The sequence below is a fragment of the Orycteropus afer genome, unplaced genomic scaffold, assembly GCF_000298275.1.
Source record: "Orycteropus afer afer isolate SDZICR_OR568_19922 unplaced genomic scaffold, OryAfe1.0 scaffold00046, whole genome shotgun sequence".
NCBI lineage: Eukaryota > Metazoa > Chordata > Mammalia > Tubulidentata > Orycteropodidae > Orycteropus > Orycteropus afer.
In genome coordinates this window covers 12,392,012-12,419,882 of record NW_006921633.1, presented here as the reverse complement: position 1 = coordinate 12,419,882, position 27,871 = coordinate 12,392,012, and the positions used below count along the sequence as shown (strand labels likewise).

General features: G+C 34.9%; 1 protein-coding gene across 1 annotated transcript in view; it reads left to right on the top strand.

Annotated features, from left to right (window-relative positions):
* Positions 1–27,871, top strand: part of USP34 (ubiquitin specific peptidase 34) — a 312,910-nt gene that overhangs the window by 273,972 nt on the left and 11,067 nt on the right. Inside the window, exons 60-75 of the mRNA XM_042780562.1 lie at positions 3,301–3,469; positions 3,566–3,640; positions 4,944–5,095; positions 9,721–9,769; positions 9,851–9,955; positions 10,036–10,080; positions 11,837–11,941; positions 13,004–13,151; positions 15,586–16,220; positions 18,395–18,552; positions 20,180–20,258; positions 21,649–21,775; positions 22,396–22,503; positions 23,524–23,628; positions 23,744–23,868; positions 24,883–25,006. Coding sequence (XP_042636496.1) covers positions 3,301–3,469; positions 3,566–3,640; positions 4,944–5,095; positions 9,721–9,769; positions 9,851–9,955; positions 10,036–10,080; positions 11,837–11,941; positions 13,004–13,151; positions 15,586–16,220; positions 18,395–18,552; positions 20,180–20,258; positions 21,649–21,775; positions 22,396–22,503; positions 23,524–23,628; positions 23,744–23,868; positions 24,883–25,006 — 2,309 coding nt within the window. The remainder of the gene's footprint in view (positions 1–3,300; positions 3,470–3,565; positions 3,641–4,943; positions 5,096–9,720; positions 9,770–9,850; positions 9,956–10,035; positions 10,081–11,836; positions 11,942–13,003; positions 13,152–15,585; positions 16,221–18,394; positions 18,553–20,179; positions 20,259–21,648; positions 21,776–22,395; positions 22,504–23,523; positions 23,629–23,743; positions 23,869–24,882; positions 25,007–27,871) is intronic.

The following is a 27,871-nucleotide window of genomic DNA, read 5'->3' as shown; positions in this document are numbered from 1 at the left end:
TTGTCTCCGAGGCATAATGGCATTGTTGTATTTAGATCTCTGTTAACTGTTTGTGAAGAGCAGCCAAGGGTGATTCCAGCTCTTCTTGGTGGTTTTTTATCACTGGCCCATTGGTGGAGAAGGGGGGGTAGTGGCTCTCGCTCAGTAAGCGAAGTTGCAGGAGGTGTGGGTGTAGTTGTGTCTTATGGAGACTGTTGTTGTCTCCCACTCTGACACAAATTACAATTGAATAACCATCAAAACACTAAAAGCACATGGACAAAAAAACACACCATTTATTCACACAGGAACAGTAACCGAAAAAAGGGAAAAAGAAGAAGAAAAAAACAAGAAAACCTGCACTATCTGGGGATAGGGCACTAAGAGAAAAAAAGTAGAGAAGGAGAATAATGAAGGAAAACAAAATGGGAAAAATGCAAAAAGAAAAACATGGAACAGGGTTAGCCATGAGAAAAAAGAGTGGTAAAAACTTAATTTAAAAAAAAAAGATTCAGCCAGGAACAGGGAAAAGAAAAAATGCTGAAAACTAGAACCTGAGAGGGGAAGATTAAGAATAATAGTAAAAAGGACAAAAGTATTAATAATTATAGTTGTTTTAAAACAGATAAATGCAAGCAAACTAATCACCAGAGAAAAGAAAGTGAAAAAGAAAAAATCAGTGGAGGACAGGGCAGGGCACCCAGGCTCAGTCTGAGCACACAGACTGTGATGGAGTTCCTGTGGGCCCAGAAGATAGGTGGGAGTGGCAAATGGCCGTACCTCCATTCACCATGCGGGTGTGGGGTATAAGAGTAACGAGAAATGTGGTACCTTTTCAGTCTTGCAGGTCCAGAGTGCCCTTGGGGTTGCTGGAAAGCAGAACGTGTTCTTAAGCCCCAGGAATCTGCAAGCGTGCTGTCTCTTTAAATATCCAAAAGAGTCAAGCCACTTTTAAGCCTTCAAAATGGTGGCACCTCCAGACCGGCAAAAGTCCACAGCTCAGCCTGCCCTTCTCTTCACCTTCTCCGTTTATTCCCCAGCCACCAGACCAGTCCTCTGTGCAGTCCCTGGCTAGCAGGGTGATTTTTTGGTTAATTCTTAGGTCCTACCACCACTCAGGATTTCTCCAAACTGTCTGTGCCGTTAGCTCAGAATCCCTGCCAGACCACAGCTCCATCTGTCTCCTTTTTTGGTATTTTCACGCAAGTTCTTCTGCTAGTTAGGGTTTAGTCCACTTCTATATCCTTCCCTTCAAGGCTCAGGGGTCCAGGATTATCTTATGTGTCTGTGTTAATTGGTTTCCCTTTTCTTTGTTGAAGAAGGTCTGTGCAGTCTTTCTGCCTAGTCCGCCATCTTGCCAGAACTCCCGAGCTTAGTCTTATTGTTTGCCCCTTGTATATAACTTTTTGTTTTTCCCATGCTGCTCTCGTGATTCTTTCTTTGTCTTTGGTTTTGGTGAGTTTAATGATGATATGTCTTGGTGTTTTTCTTTTGGGGTGTATCCTGTTTGGGGTTCATTGTACTTCCTGAATGGATATATTCTCATCTTTCATCATACCAGGAAAATTGTCTTCCAACAAGACTTCGACAGTTTTCTCTGTGATTTTATTTGTCTCTTCCTGTTCTGGAATTCTGATGACACATAGGTTCCTTTTGATGGTGTCCCACATGAACCTTAGGCTTTCTTCATTTTGTTTTGATCTTTTTTCTGATTTATCCCTTTCCAAAAAAGTGTTCAGGTATTTGCCTTCAATCTCCCTAATTCTGTCTTCCATTGATTCAGTTCTGCTCCTTTGCCCATTCAATGTCTCATCTATTTCTACAAATTTAGTATTAATCTTCTGTTTTTCTGTGTGTAGATTTTCTATCATTTCTGATTTTTCATTTATTTTGTCATTTTGTCCTTGTATTGTCTTTCTAAATTGTTTTAGGGTTTTCTCTAATTTTGTCAGTGTTTTCCTTGATCTGTCTCTCAATTCATTGAAGATACATAAATATAATTCTTTTGAATTCCTTATCAGGGAGTTCCAAGCTGCATCTTCCTCACGGATGTGTTTTGGGTCTGTATCCTGGTCCCTTGTTTCTCCTGCTTTATCTTGCTTCTTTGTGTGGACTGTGATGCTCTGTTGTCTCTGAGGCATTGTGACATTTGTGTGTTTATATTTGTGATTGTATGTTGGAATGACTTGCCCACTATTTTCATTTTCTTTATTTTGTTTGCATGTTATCTATGCAAACAGTACTGTGCTGTGCTCCTTATTCGCCAGTTGACAGCATTTATACACTCACCACCTGTCTCCTCTCCTTTTGTCACCCTCTCGTATGTCCCTGCTGACCTTGGCAAACTGAACCTATTCTTAGCTCCCTGGTATACGAATGAGAATGCTGTCACTTTAAAATTCAAAATGTTTGCCACTTGCAAAGATTCAAAATGGTTACGCCCTCAGTCACTTTAAATATCCAAAATGGTCACCACTTGTAAACATTCAAAATGGCCGTGCCCTCGGTCATTTTAAATATCCAAAATGACTGCAGCGTGTAAACAATCAAAATGGCTGTGCCCTCTGGACAGCAGAAAGTCAACAGCTCAGGTTGTCTCCCTCCTTACTGTTTCCCTTCCTAGTCATAGGCCACCAGCACAGTTGTCCCTGCAGCCCTTGGTGACCAGGACTGATCTTTAGGTCAATTCTCAGGTCCCAACACCACTTGGAAATATTCAGGCTGTTGGTCTCATCCGAGTAGCTGACAGTCCACAGCCTCGACCATCTCTGTACTCACTATTTTTGTTCAGGTTTTTCCACTAGTTGGTGTCTAATCCACTTCTATATAGTTCGTCTCAAAGCTCAGGGCTCTAGGATTATCTTCTGTATCTCTGTCAATTGGATTTCTTTTCCTTGTTGAAGAGGGTCTATGTTGCTTGTCCAGCTATTCCTCCATCTTACTGAAAGTCCTGTTTAACCTAAAGTAGGTATTTTTAAATACCCATTCTGAAATTTTTAGGTTCTTCTGTTTCATCTGTAATAATACAAGTCAGGACAGGAAATCTGGTATGTTTTTGCTGTTGTTATTTTTGTTTTTTTAAATTGAGTGCATCTTCAAAATTCTCTGTAAATGACTTTATGACTTAGGTTTTTGTTTTTTAATTAATTTACCCATTCACGATAATTAGAATCCAAAATATTACTAAATTATTGCTTGTGGTATTCATTATTACAAAGGTAAAAGAGAAATGCAGATTTTTTAAAAATATTTCTCTTCTCAGGTGGTATCTATCTCCATACTTCATACATTCTCTTAGATTATATTAAATTGTGTTCTTAGGTCAGATGACATGGATGCCTCAGTAGAAGATATTGGTGGTCGTTCGTGTGTCACTCGATTTGTGAGAACTCTGTTACTAATTATGGAACATGGTGTAAAACCTCACAGTAAACATCTTACAGAATATTTTGCCTTTCTTTATGAATTTGCCAAAATGGGTGAAGAAGAGGTGAGTCTGTATCTTGAATTATATACCTATTTTCAATTCTTAGAGCTTAAAATTATTTCTATTTTATATTTTTAAATCAATATTTTTATTTTTTAGAGCCAATTTTTGCTTTCATTGCAAGCCATATCTACAATGGTACATTTTTACATGGGAACTAAAGGGCCTGAAAATGTAAGTACAATTCTGTCTGTTATCAGGAATTTAAAGTTATATTTTCAATAGTTTGTCATCGTGGAAGGTCACCAGATATCAGAGCCCTTAAAAGTACCTTCTAGCCCTGATAATAGATGTTAAGGATCTAGATTGGTTAATATTTTTAATGTAATTTTAATCACTATAGCAAGAGTAGAAACAAGCAATACATTTCACTGGTGGGACACTGGAACAGAGCGAATAAAGTTAGGCAAAATCTATTCTGGGGTCCTATCAACAGCATGTTGTTTTGCTGAATATTTTTGGCATTCCTATGATCATATTTTTTAAACCTTTTGTCACTGAGTTTGTTAGAGTCTTCCAGAAGTTTAAGTAACTGGTCTATTCATAACATAAGACTATTACATGAATTTTGGGAGCTCTGGTAGCATAGTGCCTAAGGCACTTGACTACTAACAGGAAGGCTGGGGGTTCAAACCCAACAGCCACTCCCTAGAAGGAAGGGTGGACAGTCTACTTCCGTAGTGATACTGCCTCAGAAACCCAAGGAGGTGTCGCTATGAGTCAGGTCTGACTCCATGGCAAATAACAACAGCTACAACATGAATTTTATGTTGTCTATAATGACAAGCATTGGATTGCACTGAGTTAAACCTATCTTATTTAACCCTTACAATAACCCTAAGAGGTAAGTATAATTTTTTATCTCTAACAGATGGAGAACATGAGGCTAGAGAAGTTAACTTCTCTAGATCTACAGTAATTTGAGCCTTGATCCTTAGCCTGTCAGACTCCTGAGCTTAAACTCTTAATCACTATGCTCTAGTGTTTCTCGGAATATGGACTGGAATTACTTAACTCCAGCCTATATGGTTGTCACTATAGGCTGAGTCTCAAAGTCTCGGTGAATTTCTCTTTGAAATACCTATTACTGTATTATTTGGAAACTGCAGATATGGATTCCTTCTTTTGTGCATTTTTATTAAAATAGGAAATACTGTTTTATCATATTCATGTAATTTTTTATCCTGATTTTATCTTCCAAGGGAGAAATTATTAAAGGCTTTTTCTTTCTAGGTAAGATAAACAGTCAAAATATTGAGAATCATTGTTTTTACAGTTCTATCCAATTGGTCTAAAATTCTCCTAAATGTGATTTAGACTGTTTTAACTTAGGCATAGACCTTTGAGTGGTTATTTTTCATGATATTTGCTCCTGCCACCACTTACCTGGACAGCTATGTAACAAAATCAAATTATTTGTTTTCAAGATGAAGTTAAAATGAATACCATGTTGAAATTGAATTTTGTTCCATTCTAGCCTCAAGTTGAAGTACTGTCAGAAGAAGAAGGGGAAGAAGAGGAGGAGGAAGAAGATATTCTCTCTCTGGCAGAAGAAAAGTACAGACCAGCTGCACTTGAAAAGATGATTGCTTTAGTTGCTCTTTTGGTTGAACAGTCTCGTTCAGAAAGGTAAAATGTTTAATATTCAAAATGCTTAAAGCACATTTGATTTTACTGCTTTTACATCATTGTCTTATCACTCTTAATTCACTAGCTTTTCTTACCTAATTCCTTATAAGTAATAACACCCCATCTACCAATTCTTGTGACATAAGCACAAAACTTACTTTGCTTAACATGTTAAACATACACATTTGAAGAAATTTGTAGTAAAATATCTAGCAAGATTGTATCTGTATTTATCCTTTAATGCAACAACTCCACTTCTAGAAATCTGCCCTGAAAAATATACTAGCAAGAAAACAGAAAGATATATATGCAAAGTTATTCACTGAAGTAGTATTTGTAATGGCAAAAAGCGAGAAACAAACCACATGCCCATCAAAACAGAACATCCACTCAATAGAATGCTCTACACACAGGGGTGGGGGTGAAGGTAGAGGGAGGAAATATGGCTATATCTTTTCTACCCTAGAAAGATCTTTAGCATATATTACTAGTTGAAGAAAGCTAAATGGAGAAAACTAATACGCTACTGTTTAAGAAAGGGGAGGCTTTGAGTGTGTGTATTTTTTAATAAAAGACTAAATCAAAAACTGTTTTTTATTTAAATAGTTTCCTTTGGGTGGGGGAGGAAAAACAGGTTGAAAGAGGGGGACAGGCATGGAAGCTTGGCTTATCTTCTTTGAATACACATTTAGTTTTGTAGATTTTAGCTTTGGAATAGTGTAAATATTTTATGTAGTTATGAATAAATAAATGAATACAAAATAGTCCCTAAAAATCAAAGGCAGAATGAAATAAATGAACCTAACTGTATACCATATTTTTCACAAATAACATGCACATTACACATTTTTGCTAACCACACAAATCCAAGTGCTTTACCAATTTTTTTTAAGTTAATGACTTCAGCTGACACTAAGAAGACCTAATTAATCTATGAAATGAACATAACCTAATGGTTTTACTTCAAAAGATCTAATAAGGTTTTCGCAACTGCTGAACTAATGTGCTGTAATTATAAACTTAAATTAATAGAAACAAATACACAGTTGTGTTGTTTATTTTCTAATTACTGGGGAACTTTCAGGGGGACTCTGGTGGCATAGTGCCTAAGGCATTTGACTGCTAACCAGAAGGCTGGTAGTTCAAACCCACCAGCTACTCCTCAGAAGGGAGATTGGCATTCTACTTCTGTAGAGCTACCACCTCGGAAATCCAAGGAGGGATCTCTATCAGTTGGAATCAACTCAATGGCAGTGAGTTTGTTTTTTGGTTTCGGGGGACTTCCAAGCTCAATCCATGATTTCTTGACTATGACTTATACCATTATTATACAATAGTGATCAAAAGTAACATTTTTGCACTGTTTTTAGGGCTATATTTATACACATAAGCAAGACATTAAAGAAAACAGAATAATACGATTCACCTGTAATACGGGAAGACAGGTGAAATGAGGCCAAAATTGACTTTTGGAAACATCGCAAGGCATGTACACTCTATGCATTAATGTATTATACCAGAACTGTTTTTACTTAATTTAATCATTTCCACACATTATGTGTGTGATGCGTAATGTACAAAAAATAAAGTATTCAGCTGATAGTGTAGCTACCAAAAAGAAAGTATTTGAAGTGACTTTTATGAAACATTAATTTAACTGTAAATTCCAAGAGAGACACACAGGAAGGACAAAACAACTGCAAAATTACTCTAAACTCTTTTAGTTATCATATTGTTAGTAATATAAGTGGAATTATTATTCTGAAACTATTACATGTATATTATCACTCAAAAAACTCATTGCTGTTGAGTCGATCCCAGCTTTTAGCAACCCCTCCTTGGGTTTCCAGGGTGGTATCTCTGGAAGTAGATGGCCCAGTTTTCCTTCCAAGGAGTGGCTGGTGGTTTGAAACTGCCAGCATTCTGGTTAGCAGTCAAGTGTCTTAGCCACTATGCTACCAGAGCTCCCATGTATATTATAGAATAAAGCAAATAAGTAATTGTTAATGTCATTTGAAACTCAAAACTTGCCATGAAAGGCACAGTGATTATAATATAAAAATTATAAGATTTTTATAAAACTTCTCTGTAACTAAATTTGAATCCGAAATACCAACATGAGAGCGTGATTTATTTTGTCTTAAGCAAACAAAAAATGTTCATTTTCTACATCCATTTCTTGAAAAGGCCTAGAATTCCCAGAATCAATGCGTATCCCTCACGTGTAGATTATGGTCCCTAAATATCATTTACCACTAAAAGAATCAGAATTCCTTAGAGAAAGGGCCCATTTTAGCTGTAGGAGAGAAAATAAATGAGACCTGCAGCATGTTGTCATTCTGGAAAACAAGCTATCAAATACTACTGAGGTCGTTTTAAACGGACTCAAGCCAATTTATGGATATTCTACTGGTGATAGATTGGACAACTTGAGTATCAATATTTATAATGATAACTGCTGTGGAGTGACATATTTAAATCCATGAGCTCATGTTACCATAAAACAAAATTTAAAATTCTTGGCGATCTTTGGAGACTACTAGTGAGCCATATCACTATTTTGAAAACTGATAAAGGGACACAATCACACATTTATCCTTCCTGTAATAATTATACTAGTAAATAAACTAATAGATGAGAAGCTTCTCATCATAGAAGTTTTTAACTAATAAATGAGTAAGGAATGCTTAGGATTAGGACATCATTATGTTGCATCCTTAAATGTATTTGTGGATCTAGGTACTGATCACCCTTGGCTGATAACATTACACAGAGAGAGACAATCCTTCATTGTGTGCCTCCTGGTGCACATGCACGCCACCGCCTATAAGGGGTTGATTAAAAAGTCAGACCTAGAGCTGAGCCAGTTTCTTGGTCTGACTGAAAGTTTACAGGAAATGCAGGACAGAAGAACATGTTAAAACAACACTATGAGGATACAATCAGCAAAATACAGAATGATGGCAACTCTATAGGCTAAACAATAGTTAAAATTCAAGATAAAAACAAAGTATGAGGGAAAACCAATAGATTAATAGTTAAGAGCTATATCAATCAGTTGTAGCATATGGTCCTTATTTGGCTCCTAGTTCAAACAAATTAAAATATTCTTTTTAGAAACTTGGTAAAGTTTCTACACTGATTAAATATTATACCAAGGAATTATTGGTTTATCTTAAGGTTTTTTAATGGTACTATGGTTATTTTTTGAAATTTATCTATTAGAGATATATACTGAGATATTTAATATGAAATGATTTCTGGAATTTGCTTCTGAATAATCCAGGGAGGAATGTATTGAGTATATTATTGTTGGGTGTCATGGAGTCGATTGTGACTCATAGCAATCCCACATGACTTTGTAGAACTCCCCCATTGAGTTTTGTTGGCTATAATACGAAAATGGATCACCAAATCTTTATTCACCCAACCATTAGGTGGATTTGGACTGCCAACCTTTTTTTAAAAAAAAGCTTTTTACTGTGATATGAGTGAAAGTTTATAGAGCTTATTCCATTCCATAATTTGTACATATTTTGTTTTGTGACATTGATTGCAATCCCCATAATTTAATAACACTCTTCCCACTTCTCTGGGTCTCCAATTTCGTCCTTCTTTCCTGTCCCTTCCTGCTTTATCCCTGGGCAAAAGCTCCTCTTTTGCTCTTGTATGGCCAATTGTTCTAAAGAGTGTATACCCCTCTATTGTTATTGTTCACCTAGACCTATCTGTTGCTTGACTGAAAGTTGAGCCCTGGTGGGTGAGTTCAGTTCAGGCTTGAAAGGTGACTAAGGGTCACAGTCTCGAGGGTCCACCAGTCTTTATAAGATCAGTAAACCTGGTCTTTATGGTTTTTGAGTTTTCCATATTTTTCAGTCTGTCAGCCTTTAGTTAGCAGCTGAGTGCCTAACTACTGGACCAGAAGGGCTCCTTATTTGAGTAAATAGGGAGTACAAATGAAACTAGAATGGCCGAGTCAGTAAATTTGAAGCTTGAGTGATAGAATACTTCCATGATTACATTTTTATATGTGGCTGCAATTTTCTATAATAAAAATTTGAAAAAGAAATATGTTGTAAATTAGTTTTGAAATGTTTTATGTCAAAACAACAACAAAAAAAGCTATCCAAGTAAAACTAGACCCATTGAATGTTACCATGGTCCATGGGAGGTGCAAGTAGTGCTCGACTGCTGACTGAAAGGTAAAAGGATAGAGTCCACTAAGAAGAAAAGCCTGACAATCTACTTGTGAAATATCAGGCCTTGAAAACCCTATGGAACACTGTTCTACTCTGACACATGGAGTTGCCATGAGTCAGAATCAACTCAACAAAAAGTAGTTTAGTTTTTTGGTTTAGTGTTACCATAATGTATTAAAATATCAAGTCAGTTAAATAGAAATAAAGTTGATTTCGGTTTCCCTGTAGCAATCCTGAAATCTCAAAAAACTGCCTGAAAGATCTTGGGCAGGCAAATCTAACTAGCAGAAAGTCCAGAAATCTTTCATAATGTTGGCTTGATGCAACTATAATTGAATCAGCAATTTTGATGTGTGTTCTACTGCAGATAACTATGAAGTAGTACAGACAGACAAAATACTTCTTTCAACCAATGTTTTCTTTCAGGCATTTGACACTGTCACAAACTGATATGGCAGCATTAACAGGAGGAAAGGTAATACTTTCTCTATATTAGATAATTTGATCTTTACAAATCTATCACAGTTCTTAAATGAACAACCATTGCTTTTAACAGGGATTTCCCTTCTTATTTCAACATATTCGTGATGGCATCAATATAAGACAAACTTGCAATCTGATTTTCAGTCTCTGTCGATACAATAATCGACTTGCAGAACATGTAAGTGCTAAGACACAGTCTTAAAGATTTTTTGATAATTTTTTAAAGAATATTCTGAAAATCTCCTTTTTCTGTTTTAGATTGTATCTATGCTTTTCACATCAATAGCAAAGTTGACTCCTGAGGTATGGTGACGTTTGTTAATGTTTTGGTTTGGTTTGTTTTTATTGTGATTTGGGTATTTACAGAACAAGTTCATTTTCCACTCAACAGTTTAGACACATTTTGCTTCATAACATTGATTGCAATCCCCATATAATACCTCTCTTCCCAATTTCTCCCTGTGGTTACCCTTGCCCTGTGTCCTTCTTTCCTATGCATTCCTGCCCTCTGAGCTGTCGCCCTGTGCAAATGCTGCCCTTCTGATCTCCTATGGCTGATTGCTCTAAGTAGTGTACCTACCTGGTATAAATGTCCATCTTACAGGCCTGTCCATTGTCTGGCTGGAAGTTCATTTCCAAGCCCGAAGGGTGGCTAGGGCCCATGGTCTCAGGGATTTCACCAGTCTCTATCAGACCAGTAAGCCTGGTCTTTTTTATGATTTTGAGTTTTTCTCTACATTTTTATCCCACTCTATCCAGAATCTCCTATTTTGATTCCTTTCCAAGTGGTTGGCAGTGGTAGCTAGGTACCATTTTGTTCTTCTCCTCTCAGAGCTCTGTAGACTGAGGTTCACATGATCCACCAGTCCCTTGGACTTTGGACTAATTGTTTCCATGCATCTTTGATTTTCTTGATTATTCTTTGCTCTGGGTGATGAGAGACCAGTTGTTGGTATTAGGTGGCCATTTGTAAGCTTTTAAGAACCCAGTTGCTGCTCACTAAAGTAGGTTGTAGAACAATGTTTTCATGTACTATGTTATACCACTTGAGCTTGTTGTCTGTCCCCTGTGACCATGGTCCTGAGAGCCTGCAGTAATTCTTATTTTTAAGCTGTCAGTACTGACAGCACTTTCAAATGAACCTTTCTAATGGTTCTTAAAAAAATTGAAGGAATTTCCCATAATATGACATATTTTTTAAGTGTATAACTTGAATATGCCAAATTAACTCTTCATGTTTTACTAGCACAAATAAAAATGTAAATTTACATAGACGTTGAATATGTCAGGGTGCCATCTAGATGCTAAGCGTTCAAGTAGTTTGGCTCAAAGTGTATATGCCTATGAGAAAAAATAGACTATCCAGAGCTCTGTAAAGGTTGACCTATTGCTAGGTGCTATCGAGTCAATTTTCAACTCATAGTGAACCCCATGTAACAGAACAGAACTGTCCTGTAGGTTTTCCTAAGCTATAAGCTCTATTGAAGCAGATCACCAGGTCTTTCTCCTACAATGCCACTGGGAAAGTTTGAATCACCAACTTTTTGCTTAGCAGCCAAGCACTATAACTATTACACCACCAGAGGTCCTTAAAGATTGAGTGATATGTGGAAAATAGAATACAATGTTATACAAAAGTGTTTTTGTGAAATGGAGATGTTAGCAGCTACTTTAACAATATTTAATTTAAATTCCCCCCCAGAAAATATTTCATCTAAGTTTTTCAGCAGAACATGGATGATCCATTAACAAAAGTTTTTATTGTTTTCCAAATTTGACATCCAGAAAAAGACTTGTTTTCTGTTCCATGTGACTCCCACACAATTGACTTTTATCTCGTAGCTGCTCCTACTGCTATATGGTACTTTAGGTTTATATACAGGAGTACTGAGCTCTATTCACTTAGCTCAGGAGATTTAAATGTGTAGAAGAGTGATTGTGAGTCAGAATCGACTTGACAGCAACAAGTTTGTGTATAGAAGAGTGTACATGTTTGTTTTCCACTGAAAGAAGCAGATGCAAATTGATCTAAATGTACAGTCATGTGTGTCTCTTACAGGCAGCCAATCCTTTCTTTAAATTGTTGACTATGCTCATGGAATTTGCTGGAGGGCCTCCAGGAATGCCTCCCTTTGCATCTTACATCCTGCAGAGGATATGGGAAGTAAGTTTTGTAGCAGTTGGTTTTTTTTTTTAGTATTTATTTTTCCAGGGAATTTATTTTTAGGATATGATCTTTAACATTTTAACTACCAATCTCTTCTTGCTTGGATAGCACAAAATGGTTTTAGTAAATCACAGGTACAGGAAAGAAGGGGAATTTTGGTTCAAATAGTTTAAGGGAAAAAAGTTCCAGATGTTTTAAAGACTTTCTGATAGAATTATAAACAGCCTTTAGCCAATCTGAGGTTCTCATTCCCCATCCCCTAAAGAGTCTATAAAGCAGTAGAAGCCCTAGAAATGCTAATAGATAAGTGTTGTCAAGCTATTTGACAGAAATGGTCGTGGAAGCGTCAACAACTTCCCATCTTCCTGAGTTATTGCTAAGATCACAAAATTTTTCTTAGTGTTATTGGGAAATCCTACCATCTAGACCAAGGTTTGTAAACTTTTTCTGTAACAGGCCATATAGTAAATAATTTAGGCTTTACAAGCCATATATTTTCTGTTACAACTACTGCATTTTAAATGCACAAAATAGCTGTAGTTGGTATGTAAATGAATAGACATAGCTGTATTTCAATAAAACAGGCAACCACACAATTTGCCCCTTACTATAGATTCCCAATTCCCTTTTCCCATGAAAAATTCTCCACAGCAGTGCAGTGAGGCAGTGAGCTACTTTTAGTTCTTACCTTTTTTTTTTTTTTTTTAGAATTTTAGTAATAGGTTGGGCATGGAATTAGAAAAAACTAGTTACAGAATTAAAAGTGCTTTTAAATACATTTATAAACTTAACAAGACCTAGAAGTCTTTAATTCCCATATTTGTCCTTGGTTATTTTAAATTTATTTCACAAACTAATAGCAAATTCTCCTGAAGAAAATGTAAGTAGCCTTACAAATGCAGGACGGGACCCGTGAATGAAACTTATTTTAGGCTCTAGCTTTCAAAAAACTTAGTTTATCTAAATGTTTAATAGCATATACTAAAGGTAAATAAAAAGTAACTGCTCAGTCAGTTGACTTTATGTTCTTTCTTGACTTTAAATTCATTTTATTTGTAGGTCATTGAATACAATCCTTCTCAGTGTCTGGATTGGTTGGCAGTGCAGACACCCCGAAATAAACTAGCTCACAGCTGGGTTCTACAGAATATGGAAAACTGGGTCGAGCGGTTTCTTTTGGCTCACAATTATCCTAGAGTCAGGACTTGTAAGTCAAAAATTCAGAGTTTAACAAAATTATTGTTTTAAGTTTTGTTTGTTTTGTTTTGAACGTGACCACAGTATTGCCCAATGCTGTATAATGCTCAGGCCCATTGGAGATGTTCTTAAAGACCAAAGTTAATAGTATATGGACACTTAGGACAATGTTTTACAGTACCTACAGTGTTTTTGTTAGGATGGGAGACCGTATTTTCCTTTGGGTAACATCACTGCCATTTTAGTTTTCTTGCTTCATGGAGTGAAGCAAGAGTTGCAGAGCAACTCTTGAGAATGCTAACAATAATGTATTAATAATGACTTATAACCTAATGTAACAATATTTATATAAAATGAATAGAACAGAATAAGAATTAAAGTAACATATAGACAAAAAGCTACAGAGAAGTAACTAATTACTAAAAATAATTTTAAGAAATAACTGAGAATAGTTAGTCTTAGGAGGAAATACAGAGTTATGTTAACCAAACACACCGCTATCAAGTCAGATCCGACTTGGGTTTCTTCTTGGGTTTCCAAGGTGGTATCACTGCGGAAGTAGATTTCCCAGTTTTCCTTCCAAGAAGTGGCTGGTGGGTTGTGTCTTAAAATAGTCAAAAGTTGCCATATAAAAATGGAAGTTGATTTATTCTGAGTTCTTTGTAGTGTAAAATGAGGACCAGGGACTCAAATTATAGCAAGGCAAATTTTAGCAGGATGGGCTGTTCTTCCAAATTAATCTTCCTAAATCTTCTCAGAGATAAAAATGTTTTTCCCCCAGCATAGCTTCTCCTCTCCCCACCCCACCCCCAATTTTAAAACAAAACAAAGCTTTTATAGAAATGGATGCCATGGTCAGGTATGTGAAAAAGCAAAATAAGGCAAAATGTTGATTGTATCATCTATGGGATAGGTCCGTGGGTCTTCAGAGCAATTTGTTTAGCCTACTGATGTGTTTGAAAATTTTCATAATAAAATACTAGGGTAAAAGCATGTAAATGAAAGTGAATGATTTTATTCTAACTAAAATTTTCTGTTACAAGTCTACACAAAAGTTGATCGGAATGATTACCAAGCTTTCACATTTGAAACATATAATTGAGCCTAACTTTAAAAATTAGACTAACCAGAGCTATCTATAGGTAAAGAAATGTTTAGAAAATAATGCTGTGTAGGTCTGTGTATTAGGTAAAGTCAGATTTAAAGTAAATCTGAAAGAGACTAATTAATTTTAGAAATTCTAACTTTATTTGCTTTGAGCAGTACAGTGGCACTTATCAAGTTAAGGTAGATTAGTGGGAAGCAAAACTAGCAGACTATTGAAAAGGGCCTCAATTCAAGTATTAAAAGGGTCTTGAGAAGCTGCTGTAGGGCTTTTTTTTTTTTTTTTTTTTTTTTTGGTACATTGAATCCCAACTCTACCACTAATGATATACTGGGGCATTTTAATGCTTTAAGCCTGAGTGAATGTGAAGCTAATAAATAAGAGTTGTGCCTACCACATAGAGTTATTATGTCAAATAATAAATTTTTGTTGTTAATTATTGTTGCAGTTTTGCCATTATCATCATCATTTCATAAAGCTGAACATAGGCTTTTTAACTGTGTGGCCTTGGTCTTTGCTTCTCCAAGATTCACATTTTTCAGTATAATATCACTTATCTCCAAGCTGATTGTGACAAATAAATGAGATAATATTTATATAGCACCTAGCTGAATGCTTTGCATATAACAACTGCTTTTATAGTTGGAATTAGCTAATGAGTCAATAATTTCTCAGAACTATAGAATAGGCTTAATAATATCTTCAGGTATATTAAAGGAGACATTCTTTCTTCCTAGTTAGGTGCAAGGTTAGCACTGAGAACATTTGAAGATTTTTCAAAGTTAATATTCTATCATTTGCATATATGTAATCTTATATATTGCAAAGGAATTTTATATAGAAGATCTCAACTCTACCTGTGTGATAATTCAATTAAGTATATTTTATCATTATTTGTATTTTGTAAGTGAAAAAGAAAACTAAGACCCTAAAACATTAAATGGTTTGATCAAGTCAGAAACCAAAGAACCAGAAAACCCTTTGGTAGGTCCTCTATTAAATCATACTATTTTCTAAGAATGAAGTCCTAAAATTAGTGGGAAAATTCTACTTCTTGGGGAGGCTAAACAAAAGAGGCTTAAAAACTGTTTCTGCCAGTGCCATTGTTGTCACCAGCTAAAAAATAATGACAGAATGGAAGGTATTGTTTCCATCACTCCTTGGGATCTTTCTACAGTGCCAGTGGTAAAGTAGAAAGATAATAAAAGAGATGTTCCATGTCCTTTGATTTTTACTCACTTAAATTAATAAAGAGAAGAGTGGCTTTGTGTTTAATGACTGCTCTTCAATCTATCTTATATCTTATAAGGATCTGACAGTTTTGTTTTACATTTTATAGCTGCAGCTTATCTTCTGGTGTCCCTTATACCAAGCAATTCATTCCGCCAGATGTTCCGGTCAACAAGGTCTTTGCACATCCCAACCCGTGACCTTCCACTCAGTCCAGACACAACTGTAGTCCTACATCAGGTCTACAACGTGCTCCTTGGTTTGCTCTCAAGAGCCAAACTTTATGTTGATGCTGCTGTTCATGGCACTACAAAGCTAGTGCCCTATTTTAGCTTTATGACTTACTGTTTAATTTCCAAAACTGAGAAGCTGATGTTTTCCACATATTTCATGGATTTGTGGAACCTTTTCCAGCCTAAACTTTCTGAGCCAGCAATAGCTACAAATCACAATAAACAGGCTTTACTTTCATTTTGGTACAATGTGTGTGCTGACTGTCCAGAGAATATCCGCCTTATTGTTCAGAACCCAGTGGTAACCAAGAACATTGCCTTCAATTACATCCTTGCTGACCATGATGATCAGGATGTGGTGCTTTTTAACCGTGGAATGCTGCCTGCCTACTATGGCATTCTGAGGCTCTGCTGTGAGCAATCTCCTGCGTTCACACGACAACTAGCTTCTCATCAGAACATCCAGTGGGCCTTTAAGAATCTTACACCACATGCCAGCCAATATCCTGGAGTGAGTAAAATTGATACTCTTATATCTATAGCCTCAAATTGATTGGAAAGACCTGTTTTTTAGTGGTGACAAAATATAGAAGTATAGTCTAACCATGCTTTCTTAAGGATTTAGCATATATTTGTTTTCTTAAATACACATATCCAGTGCTATATTATAAAATTGATAAAGATGTGGATAATATTCCTTATGTTGAGGTGAAATACTGTGTTATCTCTAGTGGAACTTAACGTATTTCAATTTGTGGTTTCATGAATGCGTTTTTCATGTATCCCAATGAAAAATGTCAGCTTTGTGGTACAATTTTAGGGAAATGAGTATTTTTTTTAGGGAAATGAGTATTTCACTACTTAAAAATAAGACATTCATTATCATGATCTGTGTTACTATGCTAAAACAATATTTTATCTTAAGACTGTAGTATTTCATAGTGTTTTTTTCTCAAGCAACATCCAAATGAATGGAATTGTAAGAGGTATATCAGAATACAAATAAATGCGATTGTATTTACTTGCTCCCTTTTTCTCTATAGCCTTATTTTCAGCAGGGCTTCAAACCATTTCCTTCCAGTTTGACTTCCTGCTGCAAATTTACATTTTCACCCCAGATATACTGAATCAGAATCTACATTTTAACAAGATTGCAATGTGTGATTCTTAAAGATTTGAAAGTCAAATTCTCAGCATGAGGTCAGGCTAGAATGAACCAATTTAAAGCCTTGATTTGCAAGCTTCATATTAAATGTTTTTTCTTTCATGTGAAATTGTTTTTGCTGGATATTTCTTTTCATTGTTGCCTCTTACACTCTGTTGTAAACTCAGATTATACCAAGAGGGTATAAATCTGGGAAGGGATTCAGGATGGGAAGGCAGAACTCTTTTCTAAGCTGTTGTCAACCCAAAGGCCACAACTGCTAATAAAAGAATATGGGAAGTTATTTGCTAAATAGGGAGAAGGGGAAGAACACTTTTTCAAAGCATTCAGAATTAAGAAAAATTGAATATAATTAAGGGTATTTAATTAAATATTTGTGTCTTTGAAGTATATACTACACTCCTCTTTCCTGTTAAAATAGAGCCCTACTTAAACTGTCCTTTGTAAGTGATGTAATGAGTTGCTAAAAATCTCGCACTCAGAAAAAAATAATCTGATTTCCAGTTGAGAATGTAAAAGCGCTTATAATGTAGAGAAGAAGGTGACTGTATTAAGTACTAAAGAGGTTTAAAGCCAAGGCTATAAGAACACAGAAGAGGAAGAGTCTTGCTGACTTGGAAGGAGTCAGGACAGGATTTATTAGGCTTCTGTGGATTTGGCTCTATCTGACATAAATAATGCTTGATTTAGTTAACAAATGTAATATCCATAGTTAAATATATCTTTATGAAAGAATGCTGAGTGAGTTGGAATATTTAAACCCTCTCATAATAATTCTTGTCCTTGGCATCACTGAAATACAGTATTCTTTATTGTAGAAAATCTATTGGAGATTTTCATGAAAATGTTGCTTAACTCAACTTTTACCATGAAAATATAAAGCAGAGGCTTTCACTTAAACAGTTGATCAAAAAGTATATGTTAGAACAGCAACCATTTCCTAACCTGCATATGAGTAAATGAATTAATTAAATCATAGCTAATGATTTTACTAAAACATTAATTCCCACATTTCATCTACCAGTTAACTTGAACTAACCATCAGTCTAGAGAGATGATTCCAAATGTTGGGACAAAGGGTTTCCTTAGATACAGAAGTATTAATTTTAGTGTAATCTAGGGGTTTAAAAATCTTTGTGACAAAGTAATGATTTCTCATTCATTAAAAAAAAGGAGCAGAGGACAGGGATAGCATGTCTCTGGACACATTTGGAGTTAAAAAACTACTGCTTTAAACAGATGCAGCATTACAAATGAACCGTATTTACTTGTAGTTTTTAATATCTCTGACCTTCTATTTTAAGGTGATTTTTTATTGCTTTTGGTGCATAATAAAATTTTAGGATATAATTCATTTATAATTTTGTGGTTATTTTTTAGACTATTCCTGAATGGTAGTTTAATTGAACTTCTGTAATTTTAAGAACTAGCTAATCAGCATAACAATCAGAAATGAGATGCAGATGTTCTAATTTTATAGTGTTATAGATTACCATAATACCTGTTTGCCTTTTTTTTAGGCGGTGGAAGAACTATTTAACCTGATGCAGCTATTCATAGCGCAGAGGCCAGATATGAGAGAAGAAGAATTAGAAGATATTAAGCAGTTTAAGAAAACAACTATCAGTTGTTACTTACGTTGTTTAGATGGCCGCTCCTGCTGGACTACTTTAATAAGGTAAAGTATTTTTTTGGTGCATGTTTGTTTGTTTGTTTGTTTGTTTAATTGTACCTGATGGAGGGTATAAGGAGTATCGTCTTGACACTAAAAGAGAAATAATATAAATGATTTATAACTGAAAGTTTAACAGTTCTTCAAGGTTATCAGGGAAGCAATTATACAGTTAGACATCTTGGAAGAATTTATATTTTGGAAGGTAATGAGCTACTTCTGAACAGTTTGGTTTGTGTGTGTGTTACCATACAGTCCTAGGGTCTGAGGGGACCTAAATGTACAAACTTCCACCTAAGCCATGAATCTTCCTCTGTGTGGCAGTTCATCTAACTTACGCTTGAATAGTTCAGTTCTAGAGGTCTCTGGAAGCAGTCTTCTCCATCACAGTTGGACTGTAAATATGCTTTTCATTCTTTTTAGCCCATTTGGCTTTCTTACCTATAAAATTGGCCAAAATAATGAAACATAATCTTTACAAGTAATTGTCCAGAACTACAGAAGTAGTGAACTGTTACCAAAGAATCCTTATATTAACTTTCCTCGTATGTGGAAATAAAATTTAGGTTACTTTATTTAAGCTTCTAAAGACTTGGAGATTATGTCCTTTATTATGTACAAATTATTTTGTAGTACTTGAAAATTATATAGTATTTTCAACTAATTGACCAAGGATAAGGTGCTTTCAGATTATTTTCTTCCAGGAACTTTTTAATTTGAATCTTCTTTAGTAGACAAAATGAATTTACTCTGCTTTGGCTTGGACTCTTTTTAAAAGGAATTCTTTAAAATTTTTGGCATTAATATTTGAACATAGTTTTGCTACTTAAAGCTTGTTTTCAAAAAAAAGATTTAGCACTTTCTCAATTCTTTTTTGTAAATGGTTAACATCTTATTAAAGTAGAAGGATTTCCAGTTGTACTCTCTAACTATAGTTTCTGGTACCTAATAATGAAGTAAGGTCTGTTAACATCAGCAATACAACTACTTTTGGTAATTATTATATAAACTATTTTCAAGACCAACTTATGGTTTTAATGTTTTTCTCCCCCTCATCTTACTCTTTCTTCCTAATAACCAGCTTATGAGTGCTTTAATAATAGAAGCTCATTTTATTATTATTCAGAACTTAATAATTTTCGAGGATAAACATAAAAATAAACCTTGTTTATACTGAAACTTGAAAGATATTTTCATTACATCTCTCTGCCACCATTGTGGATAATTAAGTTAACTAGATATTAATAAAATACATCTAAGATACTTCTGGGAGCTCTGGTAACATAGTGCTTAAGGCACTTGACTACTAACCAGAACGCTGGCAGTTCAAACGCACCAGCCACTCCTCGGAAGGAAGATGGGGCAATCTACTTCCATAGTGATACTGCCTCGGAAACCCAAGGAGGGATCGCTATGAGTCGGGGCCGACTCGACAGCACATAACAACAACAAGATACTTCTAGGGTTTTCTTCTTTCACTTTACTGCATTACTAAGAAACAGATATAGCAGTCTCTTTAATGTTGGGAGCAAAGCAGAGTTTAAGTGATTATTTACTTCTGTTTATTTCTCCATTATCTAAGTATTCTGTTGTGATTCAGAGTTCTCAAACTGGACTTTATATATTCCTCCAGTGCCTTCAGAATACTATTAGAATCTGATGAAGACAGACTTCTTGTTGTATTTAATCGAGGGTTGATCCTGATGACTGAGGTAAGCATTTTACTGTAGATAAAATAAATGTTGTCACTAAGACTTCTTATTTTATGAATATTTAAAGTTTATGAGAGATTGTTTTACAGGTGGCAGGATTTTAATTACATAGATAAATCATTTATAATATGAGAATAATGAAATCATAATATTTAAGGTACTATTTCTTTTTCCATAGTAATGCCATACCTTTTACCTCATTTTGTATTTAGAACAACTATTTGAGATAGATTAGTTTTAGCTGTAAGGATAAAAACAGGCAAAATTTATATGATTAATCAGGGTTCACGTAATTTCCCAAGAGCCCCCTTATTTATTACAGAACCCAGAAACTGAGGTTGGCACATCAGAGGAAGCCAGTGAGATTGTTATAGGTGGTTTAAATCATTCATTCATTCTTCCCATTCATTCTTTCTTGGACATATACAGTGTGAAATGATTTTAAGGCCATAGAGGTACGTCGTACCTTTTAGTCTAATGATACAGATAAGACAAAAAAAAGTGCGTGCCAGAAATACCATGAGAAGACATAAGATAGATTTTTCAGTTAGTGATAATTATAGAATAGTACTATTTAAATTGAGCTTTGAAAAATTTGGATTTGCCAAGGTAAAAGGGAGTGCATTTAGATCATGGGCACACAGAGGCAAGTATTAGGTGTGTTTGAAGAACACCAAGTATTTCTATTTGGCTAAAACAAAAAGTATACGGAGAATAATAGTGAGAATTTCATTCATTCATTGAATAGATGTTTAAATATCTACTATGCGCTAGGCACAGCTGTAAACAAGACAGACATGATTCCTGTTCTCACAGTTTACAGATTAAATACTATACAAGTACCTTGTTCACATTATGTACTGCCATACATAGATAGAATACTTAGATTCTAGGCTAAGAATTTTGAATTGTGATTGAGGAATTAATTTGAGATTAGGAGGATATTTCAGTGTAAAATGAAATAGAAAAAAAAAAAATGAAGAGTTTTAATAAGCCAATATGGTTAAAGGAATTAAGAGATTTTACCAAGCCAGTGAAAGTTAAATTTATTACCTCTACTGTCTCATCTTCCTGCTGCTTGCTCCTTTGTGATTTCTAAGGCTTACACTTGGAGCAAACAGTAACCCCCCCAAAAAAAAAAAATTGATTAAACAAACTATTGCTTCGGACTAGATTATGTACACAAAATATCTGAACTCCTAAGGTGAGGAATGTTTATGCATTTTTAAAACATGGAATGGAAGAATTTAATTTTTTGATAAAGAAAGCAAATAAATTCCCTTGTACACACATGCACACACATATGGTCTGAAAACATTATAAAGGATGTGCACTATCATTTTGTGGCTCAGTAAAAATTAAGTTTTAAATTTTTGTAAATCATTTGTAGTCTTTCAACACACTGCACATGATGTATCATGAAGCCACAGCTTGCCATGTGACTGGAGATTTAGTAGAACTTCTGTCAATATTCCTTTCGGTTTTGAAGTCTACACGCCCGTATCTTCAGAGAAAAGGTTTGGTCATTCTACTTAATATTTTTTTAGTGTTATTAAAGAGAGCAATAAGGCCTTTAAAACATATACCCCAAAAAGATTGGCTTTAATTTATGCACAGAAAATGGGGCTGAACCTAGCTAACAACATCAGGGAAATAACCATCATGGCCTCCTGATATGAAGCTGGAATGCACCAGTATGTTTCCTTTGTGCCTGCCCTCAAAATAGCAAGCATACTGTGTCAAAATGAGGAAACGTTTTCCATGCATGGTGGCAACTTAGGTATATTTTGAAGGTTCTTCAGCTGGAAACTTTTGTGACTTAGATTACATTATTTTTAGTTTTAAGAGAAAGAATTGTAGAGCATATTACTCCTCTGTCCCTATAAGATACTGTGAACTCTGAACTTAATATTAATTCCTAGAAAGTGGGACATACTCATTACTAAAATACGTACTTTACGAAATCTGACAGGTTTTAATAGTAGTAGCTATCTCATGAAGAAAGTCATTTAGCTTTCATCAAAGACTTTTATGTAATTAATTTGAATTTTTTAGTGTTACTTGTAGTTTAGAACAGAAAATAATTGTGAGGAAGTTTGATCTCCTGGCATATTTATGTATGCTTTTATATTTGCAGATGTGAAACAAGCATTAATCCAGTGGCAGGAGCGAATTGAATTTGCCCATAAACTGTTAACTCTTCTTAATTCCTATAGCCCTCCAGAACTTAGAAATGCCTGTATAGGTAAGTTACTTGGAAAATACACCTGTTTAAAAAAAAAAAAAAAGATAGAAGAACATTTTGAGTTTTTATTTGTAAGATGTGATGTTAGGTCTATAAAGTTTGGAAGACATCTGTACTTTGTAACTGAGACTGGCCAGCAGGTCCTAAGAGATTCAAATTTTATTTCTTCACCTGCTTATAATTATCCATGTGATCGTGGGCAGGTCACATAATATATCTAGGCTCTAAATACATCTTGGCTCTTGTAGGTCTAAAATCTTCTGGTCCTAAATAAACAAGGTAAAATTATGTACTGTAAATGTCTACAAGTAAAAGTGACATACTAAAGGGTTGGTCTAATTATTTCACTAACTCTTTAAACAAAAGATACCTTTCAGTAACTGTTCTTAGGTACTGTACTATTTTACTTTTTTTCCTAATTGAATATAGTAAAATGCTAATTTGTGGTAGTTAAAGGAAACCTCACACACACACACTTTATAGTGAATTTTTTAATACCTTAGAAATCATTTGAAGTCATGATCTCAGGGACCATGAATTACAAATTGAGAACTTCATAATTTTTCAAAATGTTATGAATAAATTTGGCTGTTACAGGTAAGCAGACTGTCTTGGCAGATGTCCTGTGGATTACTGGCCTACATTTTTATACTTCTCCAACAAGAGGGAGGGACACACATACAATAACCTCTGTTCTCAGAAACTGCCAGTAGCTGGTCATCATGAGCTCTACCACTATGTGATTGGAGGATGATAATCAGTCCAGCCAGCATCATAAAACATTAAAAGTCGATTAAGGATTATCCTTCAGATCCAAAGAGCTTTGAATATTTGCTTTCTGTTTAAAATGCTGTAGTTGATTTTATGATGACATGCAGTCATTATGCATTCAGTATTTCCTTCCCTATACTTGTCCATGATGCTTCTTTTGGTTAAATAAAGTGTTTTTTAACTTTCATTTCTTAAATGGTAGCTCTATTATGGTTATTTGCTGTACTGAATTTGTGTTTTTATTTTCAGATGTCCTTAAGGAACTTGTGCTTTTGAGTCCCCATGACTTTCTTCATACTTTGGTTCCATTTCTACAACACAACCATTGTACTTACCATCACAGTAATATACCAAGTACGTGTTCATCTAGCACGGTATTTTATATGGTTGGCATTTAATCTTTTTGCACACTGAAGCATCAAGATGTATTTTTTCCATTTATTCTTATTGTACACTTTTAATGTCTTAGTGTCTCTTGGACCTTATTTCCCTTGTCGAGAAAATATCAAGCTAATAGGAGGGAAAAGCAATATTCGGCCTCCGCGCCCTGAACTCAATATGTGCCTCTTGCCCACAATGGTGGAAACCAGTAAGGTATGTTGGGATGCTAGGAAAATCACATTTCTGTAGTACAAAGTAATTTAAAATTTCCTCTCTGGACAGTTAAGAATACAGACTTAAATGACCACTTTGTGGATCCTAACAAGATTAGACTCATTTGGACTTTTTCCTTTTAGTGCTCTGAAATGTTGGTTGAGTATTTGCAAAATCAACAATAAGCACAAGTAGTAAGTTTTTTCACACACATCGCCCTCAAAAGATTCCCTGGTAGAAAGCCTAGTATTTGTCATTAGGCTAAATTATAACTGGGTCATATCTCTAAACCTGGAAAGTCAAGTTAGGTACTTACTTTAATTTGGCCATATAATTAGTGACCTCTTTGACTGCCCGTAAATTATATTCCTTTGACCTAAGCCTAATATCACTGATTGATAGATTTATTGTCATCATTAGTTTGATGTGTCCACTAATGCTTATTCTAAAATAATGCTAATTCTAAATTACAGAGACAGAACGTACATTAATACAAGATATGTTAGTTTCAACTCTTTTTATTTTTAAATTGTAACATTTTCCCCTTTTATCTTTCTTTACTCACATTTGATTCACACTCTTCCTTGCCCACCATCTTTGGATCTTAAATATACTTGAGAAGTTATAAGATAAAAATATTAAAAATAATTAACAGTGTAGTAACCATTACAAAAATAATTTAGAATTTGTTTCAAAAAATCAAATTGAATTTACTCTTTTTGATGATATGTCTGTAGAACAAAAGTGTCACATTTAAAAATCCTATATTAATTTTGCTTTATTAAAGTATCTAGAAATAATGGGTAATTTTAATTGATAGCATTTGCACACTGAAAATAAACTTTTGACAATTAAGATCTTAACATTACTAGAAATTTGGAATTTAAAACTAGATTCTTATAGACTTTAAATATTTAATCATCTTTTTAGTTAAACTTATTACATTTGCACAAATATGCTCTTTAATTTATTATACAATTTAAGTGCAACCATTTTATCATCTTTAACCTTCAGGGCAAAGATGACGTTTATGATCGTATGCTGCTAGACTACTTCTTTTCTTATCATCAATTCATCCATCTATTATGCCGAGTTGCAATCAACTGTGAAAAATTTACTGAAACATTAGTTAAGCTGAGTAAGTATAAAAGATGAGCAGTAAATTCCACTGAATTATTTTAAGCCCCTAGCCATTCTCTCAAAATGAGACAATCCTTTTTTTTTTTCTTCCATTCTTTTTTAAAGTAAATGTTTTAAAATATTAATTATCATTCTTGGGAACACTTCTATTAAGAAAACACCAACTTACTGGTTTCCATTGAATAGTTCTGCCCAGAGTTTCAGCTGGCCTATAAAGGAATGTGGAGTAGGGCTGATCACTTTTCACATAGATGCCCAAGTCCTCCACCATCTGCCCAACAAAATTTAAAATAATAATAATAACAATCAAAAAAAAAAAAAAACTGCTCTGCTGAGGGAGGCAGGCTTAGAGATGGACAATGGACTTCTTCAACCCTGGTCTTGAGGGTGAGGTGAAATCTATAGTGCCAGCTGTGCTTTGGAGGTGGCAACGCCAGGAGCAAGCTGAGTGGACTTGCCAGGGTGAAGCAGAGGTGCATATATGAGTAATTAGGAGGTAAGTCTCATAATAGAGAAGTGAGTGAGGAGAGGGGAAATTTGAAGGGGAGATGTGAGAAATAGAAAACAGAAAATCATCCATGAGTTATATAGGAGGAGAAAAATTCACATTTCTTAATACTAACATTGTCTCTCCAAGGATGTGCCTGAGAGCTGTTAGAGAACTGCTCCCTTTACGTGACTTTCCTCCAACTGATAAATCTTTCAAGACATGTCGTGCTCTGTCAGATTGTCCCTGCCCTAGGACCTCCAGACTTCCTGGGCATATGTTCTCTTAACTTCAGTAGGCATAGCCCAGGATCTTCTCTGGTGTTCTGTAGTTTAAGGGGGTAGAAAATGACCCATGTCAAGAAATAGAACATTACCATCACCTTAGAAAGTCCACCTTGAGCTCCCTCCCAATCCCAGCCATCTACTTCGTATGGAAAAGGTTTTGATCCATTCAAGGTAGGGCAAATGATGTGACTCTACCTTAGTTTCATTATCCAAGGTGGAAGAGTTAATAGCTATCAGGGATAATTCTTCAGAAAAGCCATTTTATTGGTAAGTGATACCAGATTTGAAGGGCTGTTCTTTGTACATACTGTCAGTAACTGATTTTATATGAAATTAAGTGCCAAGGTATGAGGAGTGATTATTGGCTCAAACTGGCCATGTCAGGATTATGCAATGAAATGGTGGCACTTGGTAAAAAGCTAAAACCTAGCAGTAACAATGATCAGGTGTGAGAAAATACCCAGACATTCTAATAGCGCAGCCTTCCTCTCAGGTAAGGAAGGGAATTCATAAAGACTCTGTCTGTTTGAAAAGTTCTTGGTTGTTATGTTCATATCACTTATGCCAAAAGTTACATGAGGAGCTATTCAAGATACTTAAGCAGCTTTGATTGAATAATGAATTTTCTACCCAGTATTCCTGATCAGCACAAATACAAGGAAATTGAACATGAAGGGGAGTGGAAGGAAGGAAGGAAAGGACACCCACCTAGCCATCGTCATCAGCTGAATTGATTTTGATGGTGACATTTCATAATCACATCATTCTTATAGCCATGAAGTACTGTTGATGTTGCCTCATAATGTGTAGTTCTACACATCAGCATTTTTCTATAGAACTTTTCTGTGATGATGGAAATACCAAACTGTACCACCATCCAGTATGGTAGCTGTTAGCCACACATGAGTGTTGAGAATTTAAAATGCGACTTAATAACTGAATTTTTTTCTCATTTTATGTAAACCAGATTAAATTTCAGTAGCCAAATATAGCTGTTAGCTACTTTATTGAACTATATAGCTCTATATGTAAACAAAAAACTTTATAAATTAAGCAGGAAGAAAATTGGACTTTACCTTCTTATAAAGTTGGGACAAAGATCTAAAAGCAATACTGTCCTTTTCCTTCTATAAATAGAGATTGTGTCCCAGAGTTTGAAGTTAACTCTGTCTTCTGGCTGAAGTGACTGTTTCTAGGAAGAGATAGCTTGAGAAAGCAAAGCTCATATTCATGACTTTAATGTGGAAGAGAAAGTTGATAGTTTTAACTTTTTTTATAATTTCTTCAAGAAATTATATTTGCCACCAAGGAAGAGAGAAGGGTAAGTTTAAATTGGTTTTATCCATAGTCATTTGAACCTTGAGGTTAGATGGTGTAGGGGCCAGCCAGAACATTATAAATATTGTGACCATAGGTGAGATTGTCTTAAGACCTGTGTTAGATTGCAATTCATTTCCGGCTTTGAGGAAAAGTCTTTGTGGTAATTTCTGTATGGGTTACCAAGCAGATTTTAAGATTTGTTAGGAAATAAATAAAAAGGAATTATGTAACAGTTGAGGGGGACAGTAGATTTGCAGGTATAAATGTAAACAAAGGTAGGGTTGGACTGGTCAGGGATGGTACTGGGGAGACTGAGAAAGAAATGGAGAAAGAATTCAAGGAGGATGAACAAAGCTGCTGACTGCCATTTGAAGTAACTGTGTCTGAAACCACAACATCTTGATCTATAATAATAGAGTTAGCCAGAAAAGTCCTGAGAAAGAAGATGAATAATAAGGACTGGCACTACTGATTTCTAAAATACTTATTAAAAGTACAGTAGTTTTTTCATATAATTTTATTTTTTACTATTGATACATACATATACGTAGTTCATAATTCAAAATAATATCAAAAGGTACACATTAAGATAGTATTCCTAACCATATCCTCTACTTTTATACATTTTAAAAAACTTACCTTTTTTTTTTTTTTTGCATAACATATCAAATATGGGTATATTATTTTCTCCCATTTCATACACAAAAGCAAGCTATAGTGATTAAAATCATGTACAGAAATACTAATGGAAAAACAGCCCAGAAATACG